Raw genomic sequence first — 24,915 nt, forward strand, 5'->3', positions numbered from 1 at the left:
GTCTGCAATTGATGTTTTCCAAGTTCATACTGCTAGAACTGAAAGTATGAACCACCAATGATGCCATGTTTGTAGGATTGGGAATTAACTGAAAAAATCATAATCAATTAAAACAGTTTGATCTACAGATTAGATTTGATTATCAAAAAGGAAATAACAAAAATACTGAACTCTGACAAAAATTCAAAACGGAAAGTCCCTAATCAAATGGCAAAATCAAATGATAAAACACATCAAACAAATGAATAACAACTGTCATATTCCTGACTTGGTACAGTCAATTATAATCATTTTGATTCATTTTAGTAACACACATTTCTTTATGCAATATATAGTATCGATATTGTAGTATTACCCAGACCATGGAAGTATTATATTTCAGTTTAATACCATGCCCAGACAAAAATCTCCGCAAATACATAGGGCAAACAACAAAGGTCAGGACTACTAGTACTGCTTACAAGTCATTATGGGCCAATTCAAATTGTGTTTAAAATTATCAAAATTCAAATTTTTTTACACGTCTTCATAAAAGGAATTCAACCAAAAGAAAGAGGAAACTAACCAAAGTTAACAAATTTCATGAACCACCACGACACTGGTATTTGAAACTTTATAAATTTGTCACAAAAACCCATGAGAGTTACAATATAAAACTTAATTCTTCAATCAAAATAGACTACATATACATGTAATACATTTTCAAATATGTTTAAAACTTATACACAGCTGGCTTTAAATCAAAATTGTTAAATTACCCATTTAAATGTAAACTATGGTATGATTTTGTTTGTGTTTATTACAATTCCACCCCTTTAATCTGAAGACTACATTTAAACTAACGAAACTTGGGAGTGACTGAAAAAGCAGGAATTTAATAAGTAAAACTAATTAGAATGTTCTAGTCATCCACTTACTGGTGACCTCTCATAACTAACCTTGGTCACTTGTTAAAGTTTTAAAAGATTTTGTTGATTGGTCACATTAAGGATTTTAAAGTTCTTCATTTCAAAAAGCTCAGAAAAATCTAATTTTGTTGATTCTATTCATTCAGTTGTTTATTCAAGTTTGTCCATTTTATATATATCGTTGAAATCAATCGCCCAACAACAACTTTTCAAAATCAATCTTTTTATAAAATATTTGTTCCACCTCCAGTGTACTGCAATTTGCTTGTTGAAAAGTTAACTATCTATATGTTAATTTTGAAAGCAGATTTACCTTCAAAACACAATGACCAAAAAGATTTAAATAGGAATCTATTAGGCACTGTCATATTTCATTAGGGATCATAGTATATTACATGTAATAACTATAATATAATTTGTCTTCATTGCACTTTTTATGAGAGTACCAGTGGCGGATCAAGAATTTTTCATAATGGGGGGTTCCCTATATAACCAATCAAATTTCCCCCCTGGATTGGTCTATGAGTACAATTGCATCATTAGTGATTTAAAAAATCTGCTACATTGGACAATCAAACATTTTCAAAAATTGTATAAATTTTTTTTAAATTTGATTTTGGATTGGAAATATGTTCATATAACCATACAACTGCTCTTGGCTTCATGTTATCATGTACCTCATTTCTTTGTTAAAAAAAATGCTTAATATTTGTATTTTAAATAATGAGTTATGACCAGGGTTTAAGATATCAGAAATGTCTGTTTGTAACAAATTTAGAGTTAAAATCAGTTTCTCTAATTAGTCATTTACAGGGCAAACTGTCATTTTATTTACTAGTGATGATAACTTAAAGAAATAAGGTGCTCCGCAGGGCTCAGCTTTATACTACCGCAGATGTCGAAGCCTGAGCAATCAGGGCAAGTATGGACACAACATTCAAGCTTGAAACAGCTCTGAATTTGAATTGTGATCAAATTTTTGACATAATATGAGTTTCAGACACAAAACAAATGTCAAAATCTTACAAATCTATTGCGCAATATTGTGCAATTAAAGATTTCTTCTTCAAACTTTTCAAAAATTTGGAATTTGAGAAATTAGAAAAATAAATTTGAAAACTACTTCCACTCCCATTTTTTGCAATTAGTCCAAAATCTGACATTCCTTTATACATAATTTACAAGAAGTGTAAGGGAGATATATCTGAACATTGTATGTTAAATGTTTTTGCGTTACCTCCCTTACACTGCTTTTAAATTGTCTTAATTGTCCATTGACCAGAAAAACCTAGTTTTTCCCCCTTTTTTGCCCCTAATTCTAAAACATTTTGAGCCATAACCCCCAAAGTCAATACTAACCATACCTTCATGGTATGGAAACTTGTGAAATAATTTTAGAGAGATTCATAGTTATTGTTTGAAAACTGAAAAACACTCATTTTGGGCCTCTTTTTGGCCCCTAATTACTTAACTATTGGGACCATAACCCCCAAAATCAATCGCAACCTTCCTTTAGTGGTATTGAACCATCTGGTAAAAATTTATAGAGATCCATTTATTTAAACTTAAGTTATTGTCCGGAAACCCAATGCGTCTTCGGACGACTACGACATCATAGCATTATACGACGCAAAATTTTTTTGCAGTCGTATAAAAAGGTGCACTTTCGATGGTGTAAAATTTTTGGGTTTGACAAACTCAGAGCTTTTCTGGTGAAGATTAATCTAGACCCACTAATTTTATTAAGTGTGATTTTCATATATAAGAAGGGCAGCTCCTGTTCATATATAATATCAACTGATTTTAAACAATGAATAGCTAATAAAAAGCAACACTTACATGTTGAATTTCAAGAGATAAACAGCTGTGCAAGCAAAAAAAAAACGCTATAATCATGATTATAATAGGCTTAGAAATACAGAAAACGTTTTGTCTAAAATTTTGGCAATTTTAATTTCTAAATGGAAAATATTTCTTAGATTTCTATAGTCTTATATACTCTAATGTATTTATCAGCATATGTAAATTTGGTCATAATTTTATATTAAAGACAAAGTTATGGCTTCCATAACCTTGCCTTTGTCAGAATATTCAATCTAAACTGTTTTTTTCCATGTGACTATTTCTATTAATTGAATAGTGATCACATGTTTTCGAAAGAAATTCCATAATTTCAGTGATTCACTATTCATGACTGACTGAAAACTATTAAGTAATGTTATTCCTCCTACAAAAGGCTTAAATTAATGTTGTTGTAATACATCTTATCAAATGATATTACTTAATTTATATATTTTTAATTACAGGCAAACATGTAAAATTTATATCATGAAAACATGTAAATTTAGATTTTTTTTTAATGAAATGTGGATTTCCAATTTAAAGTGAATATAAAATAAAATTTTAAACCAACAAAAGGTATATGAATTTTAATATATTTCATATTTGCATGTATTTAATGTAATGCAGATTTGGTTAAGTAGAGTTTAATGCTTAGTAACACAGATTTCAAGTGTTGTTTTACATAACAGTTTACTGTACCTGTTCATGCACCCATTACTTAAAGTAAAAGGTAACTGCTAGTATCTTGTTTCAGAAAGAACTATAAAAAAACTACCATTGAGCTTAAAAATAAAATTTTGACAAGAGCAGAACAGGGCCATTAAAAAGAATATGTATGTTTGCCCTAACCCTACCTACCTAGAAAATAGCTGCCTACTCAAAATCTTTTATTGTCCTGATGTGAAAATATTTATTATTCAGATAGGCAGGAAGACTTATAAACATCTAATACTTAAATTTCTCTTTGGCAAAAAAAGAAAGAAAATGCCTTCCTACCTACCCACTGTCTCGATTTTGGGTAGGGTTTGGGCAAACCAAAATATTTTTAAGTGTGGCCCAAGTCGCTCATAGACTATATAATATATAATTCATAAAGACCAAAATATTCCAAATTAAATTTCATAATATAATACAAATAACCAAAATTATCAAAGCATGAAATGTAGGTAAGGGTGACCTAAATATTGTGGCATTATTTATCAACTAGGTATTTCAGAGGATTTATATTATAAGAAATTGAATAAAAGACAAACTTGGAGCTGTATGCACACTTAGATTGACTTATCCCTATATAACAACAAATGTGCAAATTAACAAAAACATATGTGTATGTTCCGGACCATATGAGTATTTGGACCATAAGTGTATGGTCATGACCATATGCATATACTCATATGGTCCCACCATACGCGTATGGTACGACCGTACGTGTATGGTCGGACCATATGAGTATAATACTCATTTGGTTATTAACAGGCCGGACCATAGAGTATTTGAACCATATAGGTATATTTTTGAAAATTACATCATAAAAGTTTCAATAATACAAAAACTTTATCTAAAAAAAGAATGATGGTTACATGAAAATGTATTATTTTTATAATTCAAATACTACTTAAAAATTAAACATCGATGCCATAGTTAGCTTTTTTTTGCTAATTACATTCTTGCATGTAGGCTTGGGGTTGTGACATTTACTTCCACATGGTATCATTGATTTTTTGCATTTGCAAGTCTTGGTTGTGCACGATCCTTTTCATTTACACCTTTTGTTGGTGAAAAGCTATCCTTTTTGTAGCTGCGTACAGTGATACCGAGGTCTTGGGCCATTCCGATATGTCTACGGTGTTTTAAGAAGCTCTAGATCTCAAATATTGTAACATGATTGCAATACACCATATTCACAAGACAACTTAAATAAATTATGTTAGTTTTCAGTGATTTCTTGTGTAGCAGTTCATTAAGAAATTTTTTGAATTTATCTATTTAAGTCGACATATTGCCATTCACTCGTAATAACAAATCGGTAATGACCATCGGTAATGACCATTGGTATAAAATGTGTTTATTATTATATAGGGTCGGACCATTGGGTATATACCCATATGGTCAAATACTCATATAGTCCGGAACATGTATACTATTGACACCCTTCCAAACACCTTTTTTTCTAATAATTAAGACTAAACCAATTAGTTCTGTTAAATTTAAATTTAAATATTTATGTTTGCATTTTCTATTAAGAGAAGAAATAATCTGAAGAAATGTGGGTCATGTACTTTAAAAATTATTATTCTTCATAAACTACTAAATAAACTACTTATGTGGTTTACATTCCTTCACTAGAGAAAAACCTGTACATTGAAAGTTAGCTAGTCACTTAGATTATTTTTTTTCTACTTCAAAATTTGCTTTGTCAACTGATAAAACATGTGTTGTGCATATAGTTATTACTAATACTATTGAATTATATTTGTCAAGTTAAATTGTGTTATCCCGTTTGTCATGAACTTAAAGTTGTTGGTCTCGGACAAATAATATGGTCTATATAACATTGTGGTGTCTTACGGTTTCAAATTTATAGTTGGTTTTTGGTCCATTTTTGTTTTTTTTACATAGTTGTTCAGATTTTGTGAATGATTTTAGTCATACTTGTATTGGTGCCAATAAGGAAATAAAAGTATTGATTGACATAAGTCTGTATCCTGTGACAGGAACAACATCAGAATTTTATCCAACTTTTTCCTTTCCCCCTTATATTCCAAACTCCATACTTGATGTAACTTGGAACTCATTGGTATGGAAAATTGTGATACCAGACTTATTTTCATGAGTCTGGGACTTATGGACTTATCTTAGTGAGAACTCTGCTTGTAGTTTTTTTTTTGTAAAATTCCAGATTAGTTATAAAACATTGACTATATACAGCCAAAGCTGTGAAGAATATGTTATTATGAGTATCATATTGAGTTTTGGTAAACAATGCAACAGAATCATTCTCATATACACCTGTTTTGTTTATTTGCTTTCTGATTAGCTGAAAAAAATCATCACATTATCAGAGCAAAGTTTAAAATGAGGATCAGACCATCATCATCATCAAAACAACAATAAATTCATTATACATTGTACAATGTAAGCTCCTTCTCCTACATCAATGTACACTGTAGCTATCAATAAGCATGCTATAACTGGGCATAATAATGATGAAAAAAAAGATGTGGTATGATTGCCAATGAGACAACTCTCCACAAGCGACCAAACTGACACAGAAATTAACAACAATAGGTCACTGTATGGCCTTCAACATTGAGCAAAGCCCATACCGCATAGTCAGCTATAAAAGGCCCGAAATTATCAATGTAAAACAATTCAAATATGGGTATAATAAGATAGTTTCATACTTCTAGCTTGAGTAGGAGATCCTGCTCTAGATGACACCCTTGATGTCCCTCTTGATCTAGTACCAAGTGACAATCTTTCCTTCTCATCTAATGTCCTCAGCGATATTTCCTGGAAATATAAAAATATTCATTTTTGGACTAATTCTAAGAATGTTTTTTGTAAAAACATAGTCTACGATATAATTGATAAATTGTTCTTTGCTTAATCTTCAACTCTTCCATACAACAAATATAGTTGACCTATTGCTTATAGTTTAAGAAAAACAGACCAAAACACAAAACTTAACACTGAGCAATCAACCGTGAAAATGAGGTCAAGGTCAAATAAAACCTGGGCGACTGACATATAGATCATAAAAAATTTCATACACCAAAAATAGTTGACCTATTGCAATTAGTATTAGAAAAAAAGACCAAAAACTCAAAAACTTAACTTTGAACACTGAAACATGAAAATGAGGTTAAAGTCAGATGACACATACCAGCTAGACATTTTCACCTTACAATCATTCCATACACCAAATATAGTAGACCTATTGTATACAGTATAAGAAAAACAGACCAAAACACAAAAACTTAACTATAACCATAGAACCATGGAGGTGAGGTCAAGTTCAGATGACACCTGCCAGTTGAACATGTACACCTTACAGTCCTTCCATACACCGAATATACTAGACCTATTGCTTATAGTATCTGAAATATGGACTTGACCACCAAAACTTAACCTTGTTCACTGATCCATGAAATGAGGTCGAGGTCAAGTGAAAACTGTCTGACAGGCATGAGGATCTTGCAAGGTACGCACATACCAAATATAGTTATCCTATTACTTATAATAAGAGAGAATTTAACATTACAAAAAATCTTAACTTTTTTTTTCAAGTGGTCACTGAACCACGAAAATGAGGTCAAGGACATTGGACATGTGACTGACGGAAACTTTGTAACATGAGGCATCAAAGTCTTCCACCTTCTTAAATATAAAGCTTTTAAGAAGTTAGCTAACGCAGCCGCTGTAGCCGCCACCATGACCACCGGATCACTATCCTTATGTCAAGCTTTCTGCAACTAAAGTGGCAGGCTCAACAAAAACTCAACTGATATATTGCTGTTGTAAACCTTGGATTTAAATTTCTTAAAACTTTTACAAGATTTGGATGTGAGAGTGCTAACAATGCAATATATTTTATATACATAATATATCCAAGGACATAACTCTTCTGAAAATTATTAGTTGATCAGCACTGACTTTCAAAATACACTGTATATGCACGACAATTATCAACTTGAAACAAATATTTGAAAATGACAAAAACAAATTGAAAAAGAATTTCCTGTTGGTCTTATCCTATTAGTGATTTAATACTGTCTAGCCTAGTGTAACACCTCGCTACATGTAGGTTTAATACTATAATCCTGTTTTACTTAATTTTTATAAATGGTATATGATATCACTATATCCTTATATAATTAAGTACATGTACCGCTTATAATTGGAAATATTCAAAATTTATACAAAATTTAATTCTTAGATTCTCTCATTAAATGCTTCTAAATTTCTAAAATGAAATCCTTGCAGCACATCTAGATACTTCTGCAAATAAAACTTTTGCATGCATTTCAAAAGTTGACATTTTGTACTTTCCTAATTTCTGCTTCATTAAATACTGAAAAGTTGGTTTACAAGTAGATTAATTCAAAACCAGTTGACTTATGTGATTTATGTGTGTTCATGCTTAGCACGAATATACTCCCACATATAATTCAAAGTATCAAAAACAGGAATTATGTGTGTGACATATCCAAAACTTGCACACACCTCATTATAAAACTGTTGACTAAATATGTAGTCATTCGGTTGAGTAGTTTCTGGGAAAAGTCTGACTAAAACATTTGTCAAACAAACAGCAGGCTAATGAAATTAAGTTTTGAATAATTGAAAGATGTTTTTGAAAAAAAACCTTATTATTGGGATGCTCATAGGATTTCTGGTGGCTGGGGCTGGGGGGAGGGGGAGAGAGAGAAAGGCAGTATTACTTGGCCTGGTAAGAACTGAAAAAATAACTTAACACAAAACAGGTGGAAAATGAATATTCTACAGCCCTTATTAAAGTGCATGGTACTATAAATGTGTACAAAAGGGAAAATAAATGATCAAATAGGGAAAAACCTCAAACCCTCCATCCATTCCCCTCCCCCATCCAGAATATCAAATAGTTGTCCCATAATGTCTTCAATTCTCATATGTTAACATGTACTTATGCATGCCACTATACATGTTACATGTACAAATCTACATTCCCCTTCTTTAACTGACAAAAATACAAAATATTGACATCATGCCAAAATATATTTATCTAATTGTTGATTTGAGCATACAAAAAAAAAAATCAATATGTTGTTCAAAAGTTTAAGACCCACCCTGTCTATCACCTAACATGCAATAAAATTAAAGGTATTTGCATTGAAAAAAGATTTATAAATCACAAATAAACCAAATAGTTCATTATCGTTTCAATTTACATTTTCATCAGGTTAATGGATTGTGATTTTCCCAACAATATGCAAATTGAATTGCAATTTTGTATAGAAAGGGTAGAACAAAAACTAATTTTACCAAAAAAAAATTGAAGTTGCATTAAATTTTGTCTTTCCTACCTAAAATTGTACATGCATATGACGCAATAAACCAATTTTTAACTATGTCTTATACATATTTGGAGTGCACCTAAACGCCACATTACATTTATGTTTGTTGCATCAAAATTTCACACATCAGGTGATTTGGAGCTGCATTAATTTCCCTTGATCTTAACTGTAACTTACATTATACCACAGAAATACAACCACTTTCAATATTTTATGGACTGCCATCAATAAACCATGAAATATACATTCACTAGAAGAACACATTCAAGATGAATTGTTTGAAACAGTTAAACAAACAGTAAAAATCTATCAACCATGTTTTCTTTTATAATCATTGGAATTTTATTTATGTAAACATATCATTAATTCTGATGACATTGATTAACATACAAATGTATCTTGTTCAATAAAAATAAAACATTGTCAATAGATTTGCTAATATATAAATCGAAACTTAAATTGGGAACCATAAAACAATGTTATGTTCATATACAAATGTGTTATAATTGTAGTTATGGAATGTTTATTGAACTAGACATTGTCTCAAATTATAAACTTTATCTGTACATGGCTTAGTAACATGTTTTGCCAAGCATTTTTATCCTGTGTCACACAGAGTACAAAAGCAAATTGTTCAAATTGCTGTTACATGTTTTTGTTCATTATTTTGTACATATTGTTGTTTAACATGTAAACTACTAGTACATGTAGGCTGTTGGTTTTTTCATTTGAATTGTTTTACATTTTTTATTTCTGGGCCTTTTAAAACTGACTATGCAGCGGTATGGGATTTGCTCATTGATGTAGGCTGTATGGTAACCTATTATTGTTAATATCTGTGTCAATTGGTCTCTTGTGGAGAGTCTCCTTGGCAATCATACCACATCGTCTTCTAATATATATATACAAATAAGATTCATTTTACATTTCAAACAATGAATGGTTGATCTCTTTATACTACAAATCTTTGAACTATATATTCTAATTTGGGTAAGATTTTTGAATCTGAAGGGAATGACTGAAAATTTCCATTAACCTGTATATTTTACTGACATTATTATTGAAACTCAGGAACTCATTATCAACATCATAAACTAGCCCTTATAAGGTCAGTGACTATTTATCACAAGTTAATATATAGTCAATGCAATTTGAATACACAAATAGCACAATTGAGTTTAATTGGTTATTTTCAGATAGGTACATTATAACATGTATACATCCTGTACATATGTATATTCAATTAAATATCATTAAAAATATAATATACAAAAAATCCTAATATTCTGTTTAAATCAGATAAGAGACATTTGTAACAGAAAGTAAACAAGTTTTACCATGTGGGATTTGTCAAGATTCATAACTGGCCAATTTAGTGACATCCAGCGACAAATATCACATGCATATATATACTGTACATATGAATTATGAACAATGAATTAAAATGAGTTTTAGCAAACAACAATCAATCCAGAGCAAGAGCTTTCTTGTCCTACCAATCATACTCCAAAAACTAAGTGAAAGCTTGGACATGTTTTGTACATAAATATTTGTTTTATATATATAGTGTTAAAAAGCTGTGCATTTATAAGTATTAATTTATATTCATTTCAGAGTCTTCAGAAAGAATTTTTGTTTACTATTTCATTAAGTACCCTACAGATTCTCTGGTAATATTATAAATTAATAACAGAATAAAGACCATGTATTAATTATAACCATAAGATTATGGATCTTCAAGTTTCTTTTTCACTTATAATACAAACCTCTGCTGCAGTTATGCGGTCCTGTTGTCGTAATTTCATGGCTTTATCTCGCTCTAATTTGGACTCATTTTTCTGTGTAATGTCCCCTGTTATAAGATTAGGGTTCTTGTACCTCTTTGTTATTGGTTTCTTGACTTCTTCGTCTAAAATTATACAAAATTAATTAGCATGTACCAACCAAGATCAGACTTATACAAAATTTTCTTTTCAATAAAATGGGACATACATTACAATACATTCACAGTGTCTTTGAGTCGAGGTGAAACTTTGAGAGACTTAAAATGTATCATGAAACTTAGAAGAAAATGAGGTCAATGAAAATTCATAAACATGTAATAAGATTATGTCTGTTTAAATATCTTCAAACATGTCAAAATAAATTAATTCGTCATAACTGAAAACTTCTGCTGTTTATGACATAATGCATAATAAGTACACTAGTACTGTTTTAAATAAATAAAAAAAAGACGCACTTGACTTTTTATGTTTATTTTAAATAATAAGTATACAAAGTTTCCCTTTCACCATGTTATGATCTAAAGAAGATTTTCTCAACTTAAATGCTTTATAAGATGATCAATGTTTAACTTATTTAATTGAGACATTCATAAACAAACATTGTTCCTGTGTTACCATGTTTGATTTTAGATTACAAGTGGACAATTTAAACTTTAAATATCCTAAGGTCAGTCTTACACCCACAAACCCTGACAACAAACTCACTACAAAATATTGATATTAGGTCATTGATATACATGTAAACAGTGGTAGATCCAGAAATTTTCAAAAGTTGGGGCACACCTATTGTCTAAGAGGGGGCCGCACCAGTCATGCTTCAGTCATTTCCTCAATAATCAACCAAATGTTTCCCACAAAATGGAATTAGCGATAAGATCCATTGAATCTTTTCCATGCAAATGATAAGAGATGCAGCATTTAAATAATTAGGCCATTACATGTTTTTGCACGTGTACAAATATATGTAACACTGAACTGGAAACTGGAATACAGACTCTACAGCCGCTTGCTATGTCAAATAACTTAAACATTATCAAAATCAAAATTACCAAAACTTGAAAGTCATTGTACATGTATGCATACAGATAACAAGAAAAATCATGATAATGAACTGGATAAGAAAAGTAATAACCATCAGCTGCCCTGGACTGACTTCAATGAAGATTGTCATGACTATAGAAATTTGATTTATAGATTAAAGAAAGTCATTTTATAGCATAGATTAACTTTGAAGTTATCATATTTACAATGTGTAATACTCCAAGCTACAATTGAGTAAATAAATCCTAAATGCAGATTCATCTTAGTTCAAACTAGTTCTAGTACAAGTTTTTGTAAATTTGTTCTTAATATTCTAGTTCAAATTAATGCTATTTAAATCATACATTTTGTATATACAATGTATAATAATTGCTTATTTTCCTTTTGATCATAATATAACATGTATAAGGTGTAGGTGTGAAATCAAACTGAATTTCATGTGGAATGTGACAATGACTTTTATTATGTGTTAATGTCTAGTATTATGAGATATATATGTATAATGAAATAATTATTGATCTGTACATTGATTTTTTTTTTATCTAGAACTACAAGTACAGATATATTTCTATGATTATGTATCAAAATTTGATCATGGACAATAAAAATGACCATTAAAAAATGAATAGTACAGAATTTCTGTGTTGTATATCCAGAAACTATTAATGTCAGATGTATTTTAGGGACTCAGGCGCCGGACTTATTTTTTTTACCTGGGAGGGTAGGGACTGGTCATTTTGAAATCGAACACATAAAACTTTCTTGATCCCCCATAATATTTCACTTTTTTTTTTTATCCCCCCTTAAAAACATTTAAAAAATTTGATCCCCCCTCTATTAAACGTACCAATATTTTAACATTTATAATGTTATTTCACAAAAATATGGCAAACATCAAATATTCTCAGTGGATTGAGTCCATGAATATTAGAAGGTAGGGAAAGCCAGTGCTTGGACTTTTTCCCCTGATTTCCTGCATACTGGACCATTAAAGAAAACTTGAATCAGTAACTTTGAGAAAAAATACATTAAAAAGTACATGTACTTTTTGAAAAAGTAACTACACATTTTTTACTGTGAGGAATCTAATTTATATTTCCCTCTCTTGAATGCTCCTTAAACTTAACTTTTACAGTTGGCCTTATTGAAACCTCCATTGAGTTATCCAGTAAACTTTCATATGGAGTCAGTCCATACTTTCAGCTTGAACAATTCAATTACTCTTTTATTGTCACATTTTATTGATAAATGTATGATAGTCACCTCAAAATTTTGATTTATTTGCTTTAAAAGTACAAATTTTAAGGGAATGAAAGGCATAAAGGACCCGGAGGGATCTTGTAACATAAACAAAAAGGTACATTAGTGGTGTTTATCATATCAGAATCATCTTTTGTATCAATATTCATCTTTTGCACTGGGGTAAAGCTGATGACCGTAACTGCATTCACGGTCATCCCAAGATGTCGGATGAAAAATTAGGTCAGTTTCTGTATTGTCTGTTAAAGTGTTTCTATATCATTTTCTTTACAAATCATACATTGAAACGATGTAAATTTATAAAAGAATCACTCGGAAATCACTAATTACTTCTGAGAAATGTACATGAAACGGGAAATTCGATTTGAAAAAATCGCCAAGATGACCGTAAATCACAATCGAGATGACCGTAACAGAATCAGCGATTCATAACAAGGCTGACCGTTACTGCTTTTAAGATGACCGTAATTTGTAAATGATGACCGTAACTTTTAAAGGATGACCCTCAATTCTAAGAAATATCCGTATTTATATAACTATCTTTTTGTATCAAATGATTAATCGTGTTGGTATACACATATTAATATGAAAGTTTTATCCTATAGGTAGAAGAAAATAAGACGTGCTTCAAATGCAAAGATTACCATATGTATCTTTTTTACAGTAAAGGGTTCAATTTTTAAAATGAATTTGCCAAAAGACATGCGGTGCACAGCCTTCAACTGCTCGACAAAAGATTTTTTTTTGTTTCTGGGATTCCTTTTAATGACATATAATGAATACACATTTTTAAAAATGCCAAAAAATTGCATGTACACCCATTGATATTATATCGTCTATCATTTTGTCGTGCAAATAAAATATTTTTAAGAATAAGAATAAGAATAAGAATTTTATTAGTGTAAAATCCAAACAATAGGATTGTTACTAAAATATACAACAAAAACAAACAAACAGACAATAAATTCTTATTCTTAACAGAAATATTTTGAAAATATCATTCGAATAAACTAGTGAAGGTGAGCTCCAGCAAAGTAGATCCTTAAAATAGTATTGTACGAAAAGCGTATCACAAGGCGGAACGTTGTCAATTTGTATATATACAGAAATGTTATTCATACAGTCAGGATTCTACTTCTTCAAAATTATCTCCCCATTACGCCAGTTCATGCTCACAGTCGTAGAAATGGAAGCCATTGTAGGGATGACGCTCTGCCAATTTTGCTCTTGAAAACTGATAAATTTATCCACATAGCACCATTACGATCGATCGTTATATGTCAGTTATATTTTAAAATACAAATGTATCTACTAGCTAATGAGCATTAGTTAATGATCTTGTCTGCATTTATCCCATTTTCATAGTCCACTAAACATAGAAAATGATAGTGTAGATGAGGCATCCGTGTACTAGGGACACATTCATGTTTCTTCAAATTTTCGTCGTATAGCTGTAAATTTGTGTTAAAATTTTAACGTCGATATCAATAAATATTTCATTGCTTACGAGAAATATGCAATTTACTATCATTGTTATAAATCCTAAATATGGCCAATTATATTATAGTTTAAAAAAAGAAGTTTATGAAACATATTTATATCCGCTAACCGAGCCCCTATTGAGATCGACAAACTCAACAAAAAAGCTTTGAATACAATACGGATATTTCTTAAAATTGATGGTCATCCTATAAAAGTTACGGTCGTCCTATATAAATTACAGTCAGTCTTTACAAATTACGGTCATCCTTTACAAGTTACGGTCATCTTTTTACCAATCACGGTCATCCTTGTTTTATGTCACGGTCATCTTGAAAATATTTTGATTATGATTTACGGTCATCTTAACGATTTTTTCAAATCGAATTTCCCGTTTCATGCACATTTCTCGGAAGTAATTAGTGATTTTCGAGTGATTCTTTTATAAATTTACATCGTTTCAATGTATGATTTGTAAAGAAAATGATATAGAAACACTTTAACAGACAATACAGAAACTGACCTAATTTTTCATCCAACATCTTGGGATGACCGTGAATGCAGTTACGGTCATCAGCTTTACCCCAGTGTTTTGTAGGTATATTAGATGAATATTTGATGATTTATTGTAGAATTTATTGCTCTATAACATATTCTCTCATGATGCGACGTGTTTTGCATTTTTGGATAAAATTTTGCACAAATTGCTGTTGATTCTGTTTTATTTAATACTTAACTTATCTCAAACTTTTAAGCTGATTAAAAAAACTTGACAGTAATGCTTATCAAATTTAGTGATCCAAGTGGAAGAAATATAACGACTGAAGTATTCGGGTTATGAAGCACCTTTTCATTTTATATGACACAAAAACGCAGCTTTCTGCATTACCAAAGTCTTGTGATGTCAAACTTTATTGTATATGAATAGTGTTAACCATACACCTGATTTGACTTTGTTAAGTTCTTTTTGACATTTTGTCTCAAAAAAATATTTGACCCCCCTCTTTGAATTTGTAAAAAAAATGAACCCTCCTACACACAGAAAAAAACTTCATCCCCCCCTGTATTTTGGCCAGCCCACACTCCCAGTTAAAAAATGATAAGTCCCTTAGAAAAAGTTATAACATATCAAAGTCGATGACACACAACATTACATTCACAAAATTTTCACATTGAAAATTGAGACAAACATTCATCAGTCTTTTTGAATTTAAAGAGTTAACATTGCTAAAGACAAGTTTTACCAGGTGCTCCGCAGGGTGCAGCTTTATACGACCGCAGAGGTCGAACCCTGAACAGTTGGGGCAAGTATGGACAAAACATTCAAGCGTGATACAGCTCTGAATTTGGATTGTGATCAAATTTTTGACATTATATGGGTTTTTTACACAAAACAAATGTCAAGATTTTACAAATCAATTAAAGATTTCTTCTTCAAACTTATTTAAATCTAAAATTAAATAGTTGACACAGCATAGGTTTCTGACACAGAATGAATGTGGTCTAATGAACTTAAATTTTTTTTTTTGCCTTTGAGCAATTCACTATGCTGTTGAATATTAATCCTCTCAAAAAAATGTTTGAAGAAATTTTCTTTTTATTTATGAAATCTGAAATGAGAAAAATTTAACCCCCCCCCTTTTTTTCAAATCCCCCTTTCCTTTTTTCCAAAACTGATATCAATTCAAATTTCTATTGGAGTTTGCAACAATAACTACTATTAAATACATCATAAAATATTAAAATGTAAAATAAAGTGCTTGTTATCACTGAATGGTAAAGATTGGTTGGTAGTAAAAGTGAATATACATTGTATATTGTATAAAACAATGATTTAAGTTGATTCAACTACTATTCTGAACAAAGAAAGATAACTCCAATTGAAATTTCTTGCTATTGCACAATATTGTGCAATTAGATATTTCTTGCTATTTCGCAATACTGTGCAATTGAAAATATTTGCTATTGCACAATACTGTGCAATTGAAGATTTCTTGCTATTTCGCAATACTGTGCAATTGAAAATTTCTTGCTATTGCACAATACTGTGCAATTGAAGATTTCTTGCTATTGCACAATACTGTGCAATTGAAAATTTCTTGCTATTGCACAATACTTAATATAATAATTTTGGATCCTGATTTGAACCTACTTGAAAACTGGGTCCATAATCAAAAATCTAAGTACATGTTTAGATTCAGCATATCAAAAAAGCCCAAGAATTCATTTTTTGTTAAAATCAAACTTAGTTTAATTTTGGACCCTTTGGACTTTAATGTAGACCAATTTGAAAACGGGACCAAAAATTAAGAACCTACATACACAGTTAGATTTGGCATATCAAAGAACCCCAATTATTTAATTTTTGATGAAATCAAACAAAGTTTAATTTTGGACCCCGATTTGGACCAACTTGAAAACTGGACCAATAATCAAAAATCTTAGTACATTTTTATATTCAGCATATCAAAGAACCCCAAGGATTCAATTTTTGTTAAAATCAAACTAAGTTTAATTTTGGACCCTTTGGACCTTAATGTAGACCAATTTGAAAATGGGACCAAAACTTAAGAATCTACATACACAGTTAGATTCGGCATATCAAAGAACCCCAATTATTCAATTTTTGATGAAATCAAACAAAGTTCAATTTTGGACCCTTTGGACCCGTTATTCCTAAACTGTTGGGAACAAAACTCCGGAAACCTTGTGTTTACATTTCATTGATTTCTATTTACTTATACTAAAGTTATTGTGCAAAAAACAAGAATAATGCTTATTTGGGCCCTGTTTTGGCCCCTAATTCCTAAACAGTTGGAACTAAACATCCCAAAATCAATCCCAACCTTCCTTTTGTGGTCATAAACATTGTGTTAAAATCTCTTGGATTTCTATTTACTTAAACTAAAGTTATAGTGCGAAAAACCAAGAAAATGCTTATTTGGGCCCTTTTTGGCCCCTAATTCCTAAGATATTGGGACCAAAACTCCCAACATCAATCCCAACCTTCCTTTTGTGGTCATAAACCTTGTGTTAAAATTTCATAGATTTCTATTCACTTTTACTAAAGTTAGAGTGCGAAAACTAAAAGTATTTGGACGACGCCGACGACGACGCCAACATCAAACCAATATACGACCAAAAAATGTTCAATTTTTGCGGTCGTATAATAATCTTTCAGTTATTGTTTTTAGCAATAAGTGGCCATGGGGTGTTTAATAAATTTTGCATTATAAAAATTACTTAAGTAAGCATTCTATTTAAGTTATGCCATACATGTATAAAGGTTTTAATCATGATAAGCATGTAAACTATTTTCTAGACACTTGCAATGTTATAATTAGTCTACACAATTGTAGGAACTTTAACTTTTTGTCAAAGAGTAATAGGTTGATTATCACCGGTGTGCGAACAAAAATACAGTTGGCGTGACTCCTGATCATGCTGATACTGTAATTATTTATTCAATAGTTTAACATCTTTTAAAGAGAGTGATTTTGTAAATTACTAATGATATAAACAGGATCAATTTCTGTTTAATGTGAGGTTTAATGAGTTAATGTTGTTATGGTAATTCATTATTTATAACATTACCTTCAATAAAACAGCAATAATTATATCAGTCATGTCAGCTATAGAAAAGTGTTACAAAAACAAACAATTTCTTTTAATTAATAGTTTTAGGATTAAAAGCTGTTTTTTTTCTGGTATGAAAAATATTATTTTCATAAACTCTGACACACTAGTCAATCAAGGGATAATAAATTTGAATATGAGATTAGTTTTACTTAGTCTTTCAAATAAGTTAATTTCTCTAATTACAAAATAAAAATTAAAAAAAATATTTTCAAAATTTTGCTTCAAATGTATTCTCTTTATCATAAAAATCTTTTTGCTAAGGTACAGATGTATCATAAACTTCTTTGAAGGTTTTACAAATAATTGATGTTTATAACTAGTAACAAACTTTAATAGCAGACAATCTTCTTTATAATAATAAAATCAAATCATTTTGACATACAATGTACAGTTTAATATCATTTTGTTGCATAGACCATAGTACATTAGACATTTAGACATTATTTTATTAGTACACAAACAGACGACTTGGAACTATATCTGACATTTACAATCTTTCATGAGAAAACCTACCCTCACATTACAAATATAGCTGTGATCGCATAATCTTAAAATTTTTAAAGAACATTATTTACATGTACAATCATAAAAATTGGGGCTTGTCATTTACAGGACCGAATTAATGATTCTTTAAATTTTTCTTAAAAATGTATTACAAAATTAACAAAATCACCAGGTCTTAATATGGACCATAATTTGGTATTCGGTCTGTGGTTTCTTTTTGTATCCTTTTTTATAAGTTCTAAAACTTTAACTTTTATTCTGTGGGTTGTGTTGGTGTTAGAATAGTATTAATGGAACAATTGAGTTTTTCAAGAAAAAATTAATACATTTTGATTCACCGTTTACGTGACAGGAAACCAAACAGGAAACCAATCTTTATTTTCTTTATTTTGCACAATATATTTCAAAAGACATAAATGAACACCATTACTAGTGTTACTTGCTTCATGTTTATATTTAAAATCTATTTTCGATGTTAGATTAAAGTTTTTTTTAAACGCGACAGGAAACCATAAGAAACCGAAAGCATTTTTTTAGTTTTATTTTATTGCAAAATCTGCTTAAAATAATCTGAACAGTATACTTTTTCTTAAAATCCATCTTAAATGTAACAGTATTATAAAACTCCTAAATATGTGCTTGTTTTGAAAACAATTAGTACAATTTATTCAGAAATTTCCATATTTTCTTCATTGATACAGGATACCATAATCGTTGTATCTTGATGTTTTAGCCAAAAAAATGTATTTATATTTGATTTTGAAATTCCAGTTATATACAATTTATTCCAAATCATTGGCAATGTAAAATTCTTTAAATCCAGTAAAGAAAAAAACTTTGAACTTGGAATTAAAATCTTTAAAATAGGCACCATGTAATATTTGTGACCTGTACACCATCTACATGGTTTCCACATTTTAACCTACTTTAGTGGGCTAAAATCAATAAAGTACTTTCTTTCATGTCATGCATGGTAAAAGTTTACTTCTCCTTTGACAAGTTTATTGCATTTCTGAAAAGTGTTTGCAGAACATGAATAAAAAAAATAATTAAAAATTGTGACAAAGATACCAAATTTTTACATTCCAAGTGTAACGGTATATTAACATGTATTTTTTATTAAATTATCTTAATTCATCTAAAATATCCAGTAATATTTACTGCTAAAGCAAAATCAATCCGAGCATCGGCACAATGATAAGAGACGTAATTTTGATTGAATTTTCCAAGGACCCTTTACATCGTTATCCGGAAACGAAGTGTGTTATAACATCGTCAAATCTGAAATCGATTTTGTCAAGTCATTGGGCATTTATTTTCACACAAGATCGTATGTAACATTATGCACATAGGAAAAATAATAGACCCCCGGCGCAATCTCTTTGAAAATTGTATTTTCCGTTTTGTAACAAGACGAAACAAGTCTACAGATTATGTTTGCTAACATCCCGTTGGAAACAAAAACAATGTTTAGACCTAGTATTTCGTTTATCCGGCCGTAAGGGTGTGATCACGTTAGTCACATGTTTCACGTATGACCGGAAATGATTAGAACTTAACGACAAAAACAATTTTAATAAAAAAAAGGAAATAACTGGACTTGTTTCGTGTGAAATGTAACGCATAACGATAACGTCATTTTCTAACTTAATTATTACGAAGAACAAAACTAGAATGTAAATCATCTCTGATTTACCTGTTTGAACATCTCGCGAGAGTTCATATTTGCATATTGATATAAAGAATTCTGTTACAACAAAGCAGATTACATCATCTAAAATTTGCGTTACGAAATCGGAAACGAAAGTAACGCCAGTGTTCTTACACCTGGTACAGAAATACTTATAGTTCTCGGCATTTTCTTCTTACTATTCTTATTGGTCGATGTTCTTTATTATTTGAAAGCAAAAGTTACGAATTTGCCGGTGACGATTATCTATAAATCAGTCAGCATTATGCACTTCGGAAGCGAAAAGTAACGCGAGAAACGACACAAAAATACGGTCGTATAATCTTTGAAATTTGTTAATTTCAATTTTTTTTCTAGGGAAAAGTAGCATACACTTGTATGTTGATAAAAATAAAGGCATCTTTAGATGTAGTTACAACTTTTCTTACAGAAATACACATTTTTATCACTTTTCTATCGTTATAGGAAACGAGCCCAATAGCAAATTATGGTCCATATATTTTTACAGGACATGTCCTTTCAGTCCTGTGCTACATTTAATTTAGAGTACTGGACATAGTTTACAATTTCCACAAGGCTTTTAAGAGGGGGAGGGGTTAAGTGGGGGTTGGCGGGTTCTTGATCCCGAAATCCAGGGCTTAAAAACATGAAATTCTTAAGTCCCAAATTTAAAGAAATTTAAATCCTGACATCCCAAAATTCGAAAAAAAGAATTCCTGGATCCTGAAAAAATCCATCCCAAGCTTAAAAACCACCAATCTGATGTCCCAAAAAAGTCCTGCCCCCCTTTTAAGTCTTTAGTCCATAAAAATATGACGTATAAAAAAGGTTTAGAAAGAGATTCGTAATGACTAATTGGGGTACCTTCATGATGAATAATGTTTTGGTAAAAAAAAATCTTGCCAAATGACATTATCATTTATTTTTGGTGCATTACATAAAATGTACATTTTCTTTAAGACGATATAAAAATTTACTGATTTTGACAAATCTCGTTAATTCTTTTCCAAAAGTAACTGCAACATTGTAAATTATTTGAGACCTCTGCCTCTGGCTCTGACATATCACGATAAATATTTTTGACAAATGATGGTAAAATCTGAACTATTTGATATTAACGGTAGCAAAAAATGACCATTCTTGACGACTGACAGTAAAGTGTATTCCTACCCTCTTGAAAGGCTATCAGTCTATATATATTCTAATTTTTTTTATTGTTGTTGTGAAAAATTTATGGAACCCCAAGTAAACAAGAAATATTACCTTCAAAAAGCATTCGTGCTGAGACACATCCCATTTCTTGCCATTATTTAATTTTTGTAATAATCCATTGGCAAAATGTTATGCTTTAAAAACAGTAAGTGCAACTTTATCACTCTTCGTCTTATTTTGTTTTGTTTGTCGATTTCATGCTTCAGTTGTTATATGGCGGATATTGAACTGGTTCTGTGAACTTATGCATTTTTAGTTCCTAACAATCAAAATAAAGAACCAGAATAAACGGAAGTTAAAAACTGTAGAAATGTTCCGAATATCCACATGGACAATCTCAAAAGGTAAATATGCTTTTTTAATTTCACTAATATATATTTTTTTTTGGCATAAAGATGTTAATCAAAATGATCGCCGTGACTGAATTTATACTTTTATGGTTTTCTTTGGAAATTGATATGTTACTTTTAATTTTCATTTTGTTTAATAACAAGTGTGGACACAGATCAGTGTGGATAGTTCAGTACAGTATCATGGTTTGGAGGTTTGACAGTGTTTTCTGACAAAAAAGGTTCTTTATTTGTTCTAAATAGAGTTCTATGTTGAACTTTTGTGCCTAATGACAGCAAACCTGTACCAAACACTGAAGATAGCACTTTTTATTTAATATTCTAATATGACGTGCTTTTTTTAGCTATCGGTTCTAAATCATCCAATAAAATTTGTTTGCACATGCGTATATTGACGTCTTCAGAATAATGAATTTTATCAAATTAGCATGCACTTATTATATTTCCTTAACTCTACACTTTCAAACTCTTAAATGGTGCACATAATGTTACTAATTCATTTATTATGACTGTAATGTGTTGCATTCCGAAATTTACGTATTTGACCTAGATACGAAAATCGTTCATGCTGGCTAATCAAACTCCTCCCTCTGAATACATACAGAAGTAGCCGTTTGCTTCTTTACAAACAAAAAGGGGGGTTCATGGAAGAGCCTATGAAACAAAAAATTTGTTCCGGCGTGATATAACTTTTCTTTACATCCGAGAGACATATAACTAATACATCTGTTTACATATATACATATGTCAGTCTCTGATTATGATTTAGAGTTAAATAAGACCTATTTATATAGAGAGAGGTTACGATACTGTTGCCAAGTCATTAAAGATTGCATAAAAGTAAAGTAAAGTAAAGTAATCTTTATTTAAAGTCGGGGTTTCATATATACATAATAACAAAGAACATATTTTGACTTTAATATTGTTCTTCTCAGTCATTTATTTTATGATGGTATAGTACTAAACCCCTTACTGGAAGGTTGAGCTTAGTACTCATATGATGAAGACATAATCTTTCAATCAGTTTAATTGAGGCATGGAGCTGGCATGTCAGTAATTGGCTAAACTAATTGACAATAATACATAAATTAACAAAGGATTCTGTTTAGTTCCTTTTGTTACCTATTCTGACATCGGACTCGGATTTTCTTAAGCTGAGTTTAACTGTGCGTATTGTTGTGTGTTTTTTTTCTACATTGGCTAGAGGTATAGTTGGAGGGTTGAGATCTCAAAAAACAGGTTTAACCCCACTTCATTTTTGCGCCTGGTCTGGGAAATTATATAATATTTAATCAATAAATTTGAAGACTACAAAATTTCTTATACTGTCTGCTTAAAATAGAAATATAATCCCATATGTTAATATATATGATGTTTTATGATCCCTTTAATTTTTAGAGATTATGTATAATCACTAGAAACAAATGCTATACATACTGACTGGAATGACGAGACTCTGTCGGAATACAAGTTGAATCATAATAAGATATTCTTTAAAATCATACCAAAACATCTTTAGAATCATAAATATCAAAGTATACAGCACAATCCATAATAAATTCATAGTTTTACAAACTTCATTGAACATCTGGATAACATCTATTTCACATTTACAATGAACATTTTCATGCTCTGCTTTTCGATTATTGTGTAATATCCACATATAAAAGCCTTGTCTTTCACATATTAAATCTCATGCGCACATTAAAGAGAAAATGGTGTTTATTAGAAACATCTGAAGGATCCTTATATCCGAGTTTACGATATGTCAGAGGAATGTCACCTACCTGAAATGCCTGAATTGCTCTTCTTGACACATGTGCACGCCGTAATTACCATAATCGAAAATGTTGGTATTATTACTTTCATTTTTTATTTAAACACCTTTTTTGTTTATAAGTTAGATACCATATCACTTAGAAAACAGTTCATTTTATATTTGATAAATGAACAGGGACCGAAAACTGTTCCCTTTTAAAATCTTAAAATATAAAAAAGAAATATATGATTTATTTATTATTGCCGTTGCCGATAAACATAAGTGAATTACTGCGACAATGTCGAAATAAAGAGACAATAACGCCATTGCTAAAAAAAAAAAAATTGACAAGCAATAGTACACAAAACAAAAAATAGATAACTAAGCCTGACTGAGCAACACGAACCCAACCAAAAATAGAAAACTAAGCCTGACTGAGCAACACGAACCCAACCAAAAAATAGATAACTAAGCCTGACTGAGCAACACGAACCCAACCAAAAAATAGATAACTAAGCCTGACTGAGCAACACGAACCCAACCAAAAAATAGATAACTAAGCCTGACTGAGCAACACGAACCCAACCAAAAAATAGATAACTAAGCCTGACTGAGCAACATGAACCCAACCAAAAAATAGATAACTAAGCCTGACTGAGCAACATGAACCCAACCAAAAACTGGGGGTGATCATAGGTGCTCTGGAAGGGTAACTCGTCAGTGCTCCACACGTGACTCCCGCCCTACACAACTAACAAAGAAGACACAAAATTGAAAATTATGTTCTATTGGGTTTCCTTACATCATGTTCCCAATGTTGTCATTTTGTTAAGGGAGACAGATCCTTGTTTCCGAGACGGAGTTCATGTATTTCTTTCGTATTGTTAATGTAATTTGTGCAAGTTTTAAAAATAAAATATTTTTTAAACAAAAAGTCGCTATAGTACCAAGTGCACTTACAGTTACTGAAAGCTAGTTTCAAGCACAAACTTACTTTTAAATAAATGTTCTCTCAGGTTAAATTTTCGATCAATGAAAATCCCACAGATAATGCTTAAAGACGTCATACAAGTTCTGAGATATAACATGATTTTGTCACAATGCAAATTAACAAGCATTCTGTGAGTAGTGCATGGCTATATACATAACAGTTCCTTCCGCTATTCAGATATTCCACTCTTTTCTCAATTCACTTTATCTAGCCATTAATTTTTTCTTTCTTCTGTCCATTAATTTGAGTTTTCAGAGTGCAACGGTGTTCAAATCTATTTTTGCCTTTCTGATTGATCCAAATGTGTCATTTACAAGGCCATTAAAACCAGGGTTTCTACATGAACAAATGCCGGTACCAAGTCAGGAATATGCCAGTTGTTATAATCCATTCGTTTGAT

At 30.7% G+C, this 24,915-nt stretch overlaps 1 protein-coding gene across 1 annotated transcript in view; it reads right to left on the reverse strand.

Annotated features, from left to right (window-relative positions):
• Positions 1-21,641, reverse strand: part of LOC143064195 (uncharacterized) — a 28,306-nt gene extending 6,665 nt beyond the window's left edge. Inside the window, exons 1-3 of the mRNA XM_076236846.1 lie at positions 21,467-21,641; positions 10,573-10,715; positions 6,155-6,263 (exon numbers count right to left, since the gene is read on the reverse strand). Of these exons, the coding sequence (XP_076092961.1) occupies positions 6,155-6,263; positions 10,573-10,715; positions 21,467-21,500 (286 nt within the window). The 5' untranslated portion in view covers positions 21,501-21,641. The remainder of the gene's footprint in view (positions 1-6,154; positions 6,264-10,572; positions 10,716-21,466) is intronic.
• Between the last annotated feature and the right edge of the window lie 3,274 nt (positions 21,642-24,915).

The sequence above is a fragment of the Mytilus galloprovincialis genome, chromosome 2, assembly GCF_965363235.1.
Source record: "Mytilus galloprovincialis chromosome 2, xbMytGall1.hap1.1, whole genome shotgun sequence".
NCBI classification, from domain to species: domain Eukaryota; kingdom Metazoa; phylum Mollusca; class Bivalvia; order Mytilida; family Mytilidae; genus Mytilus; species Mytilus galloprovincialis.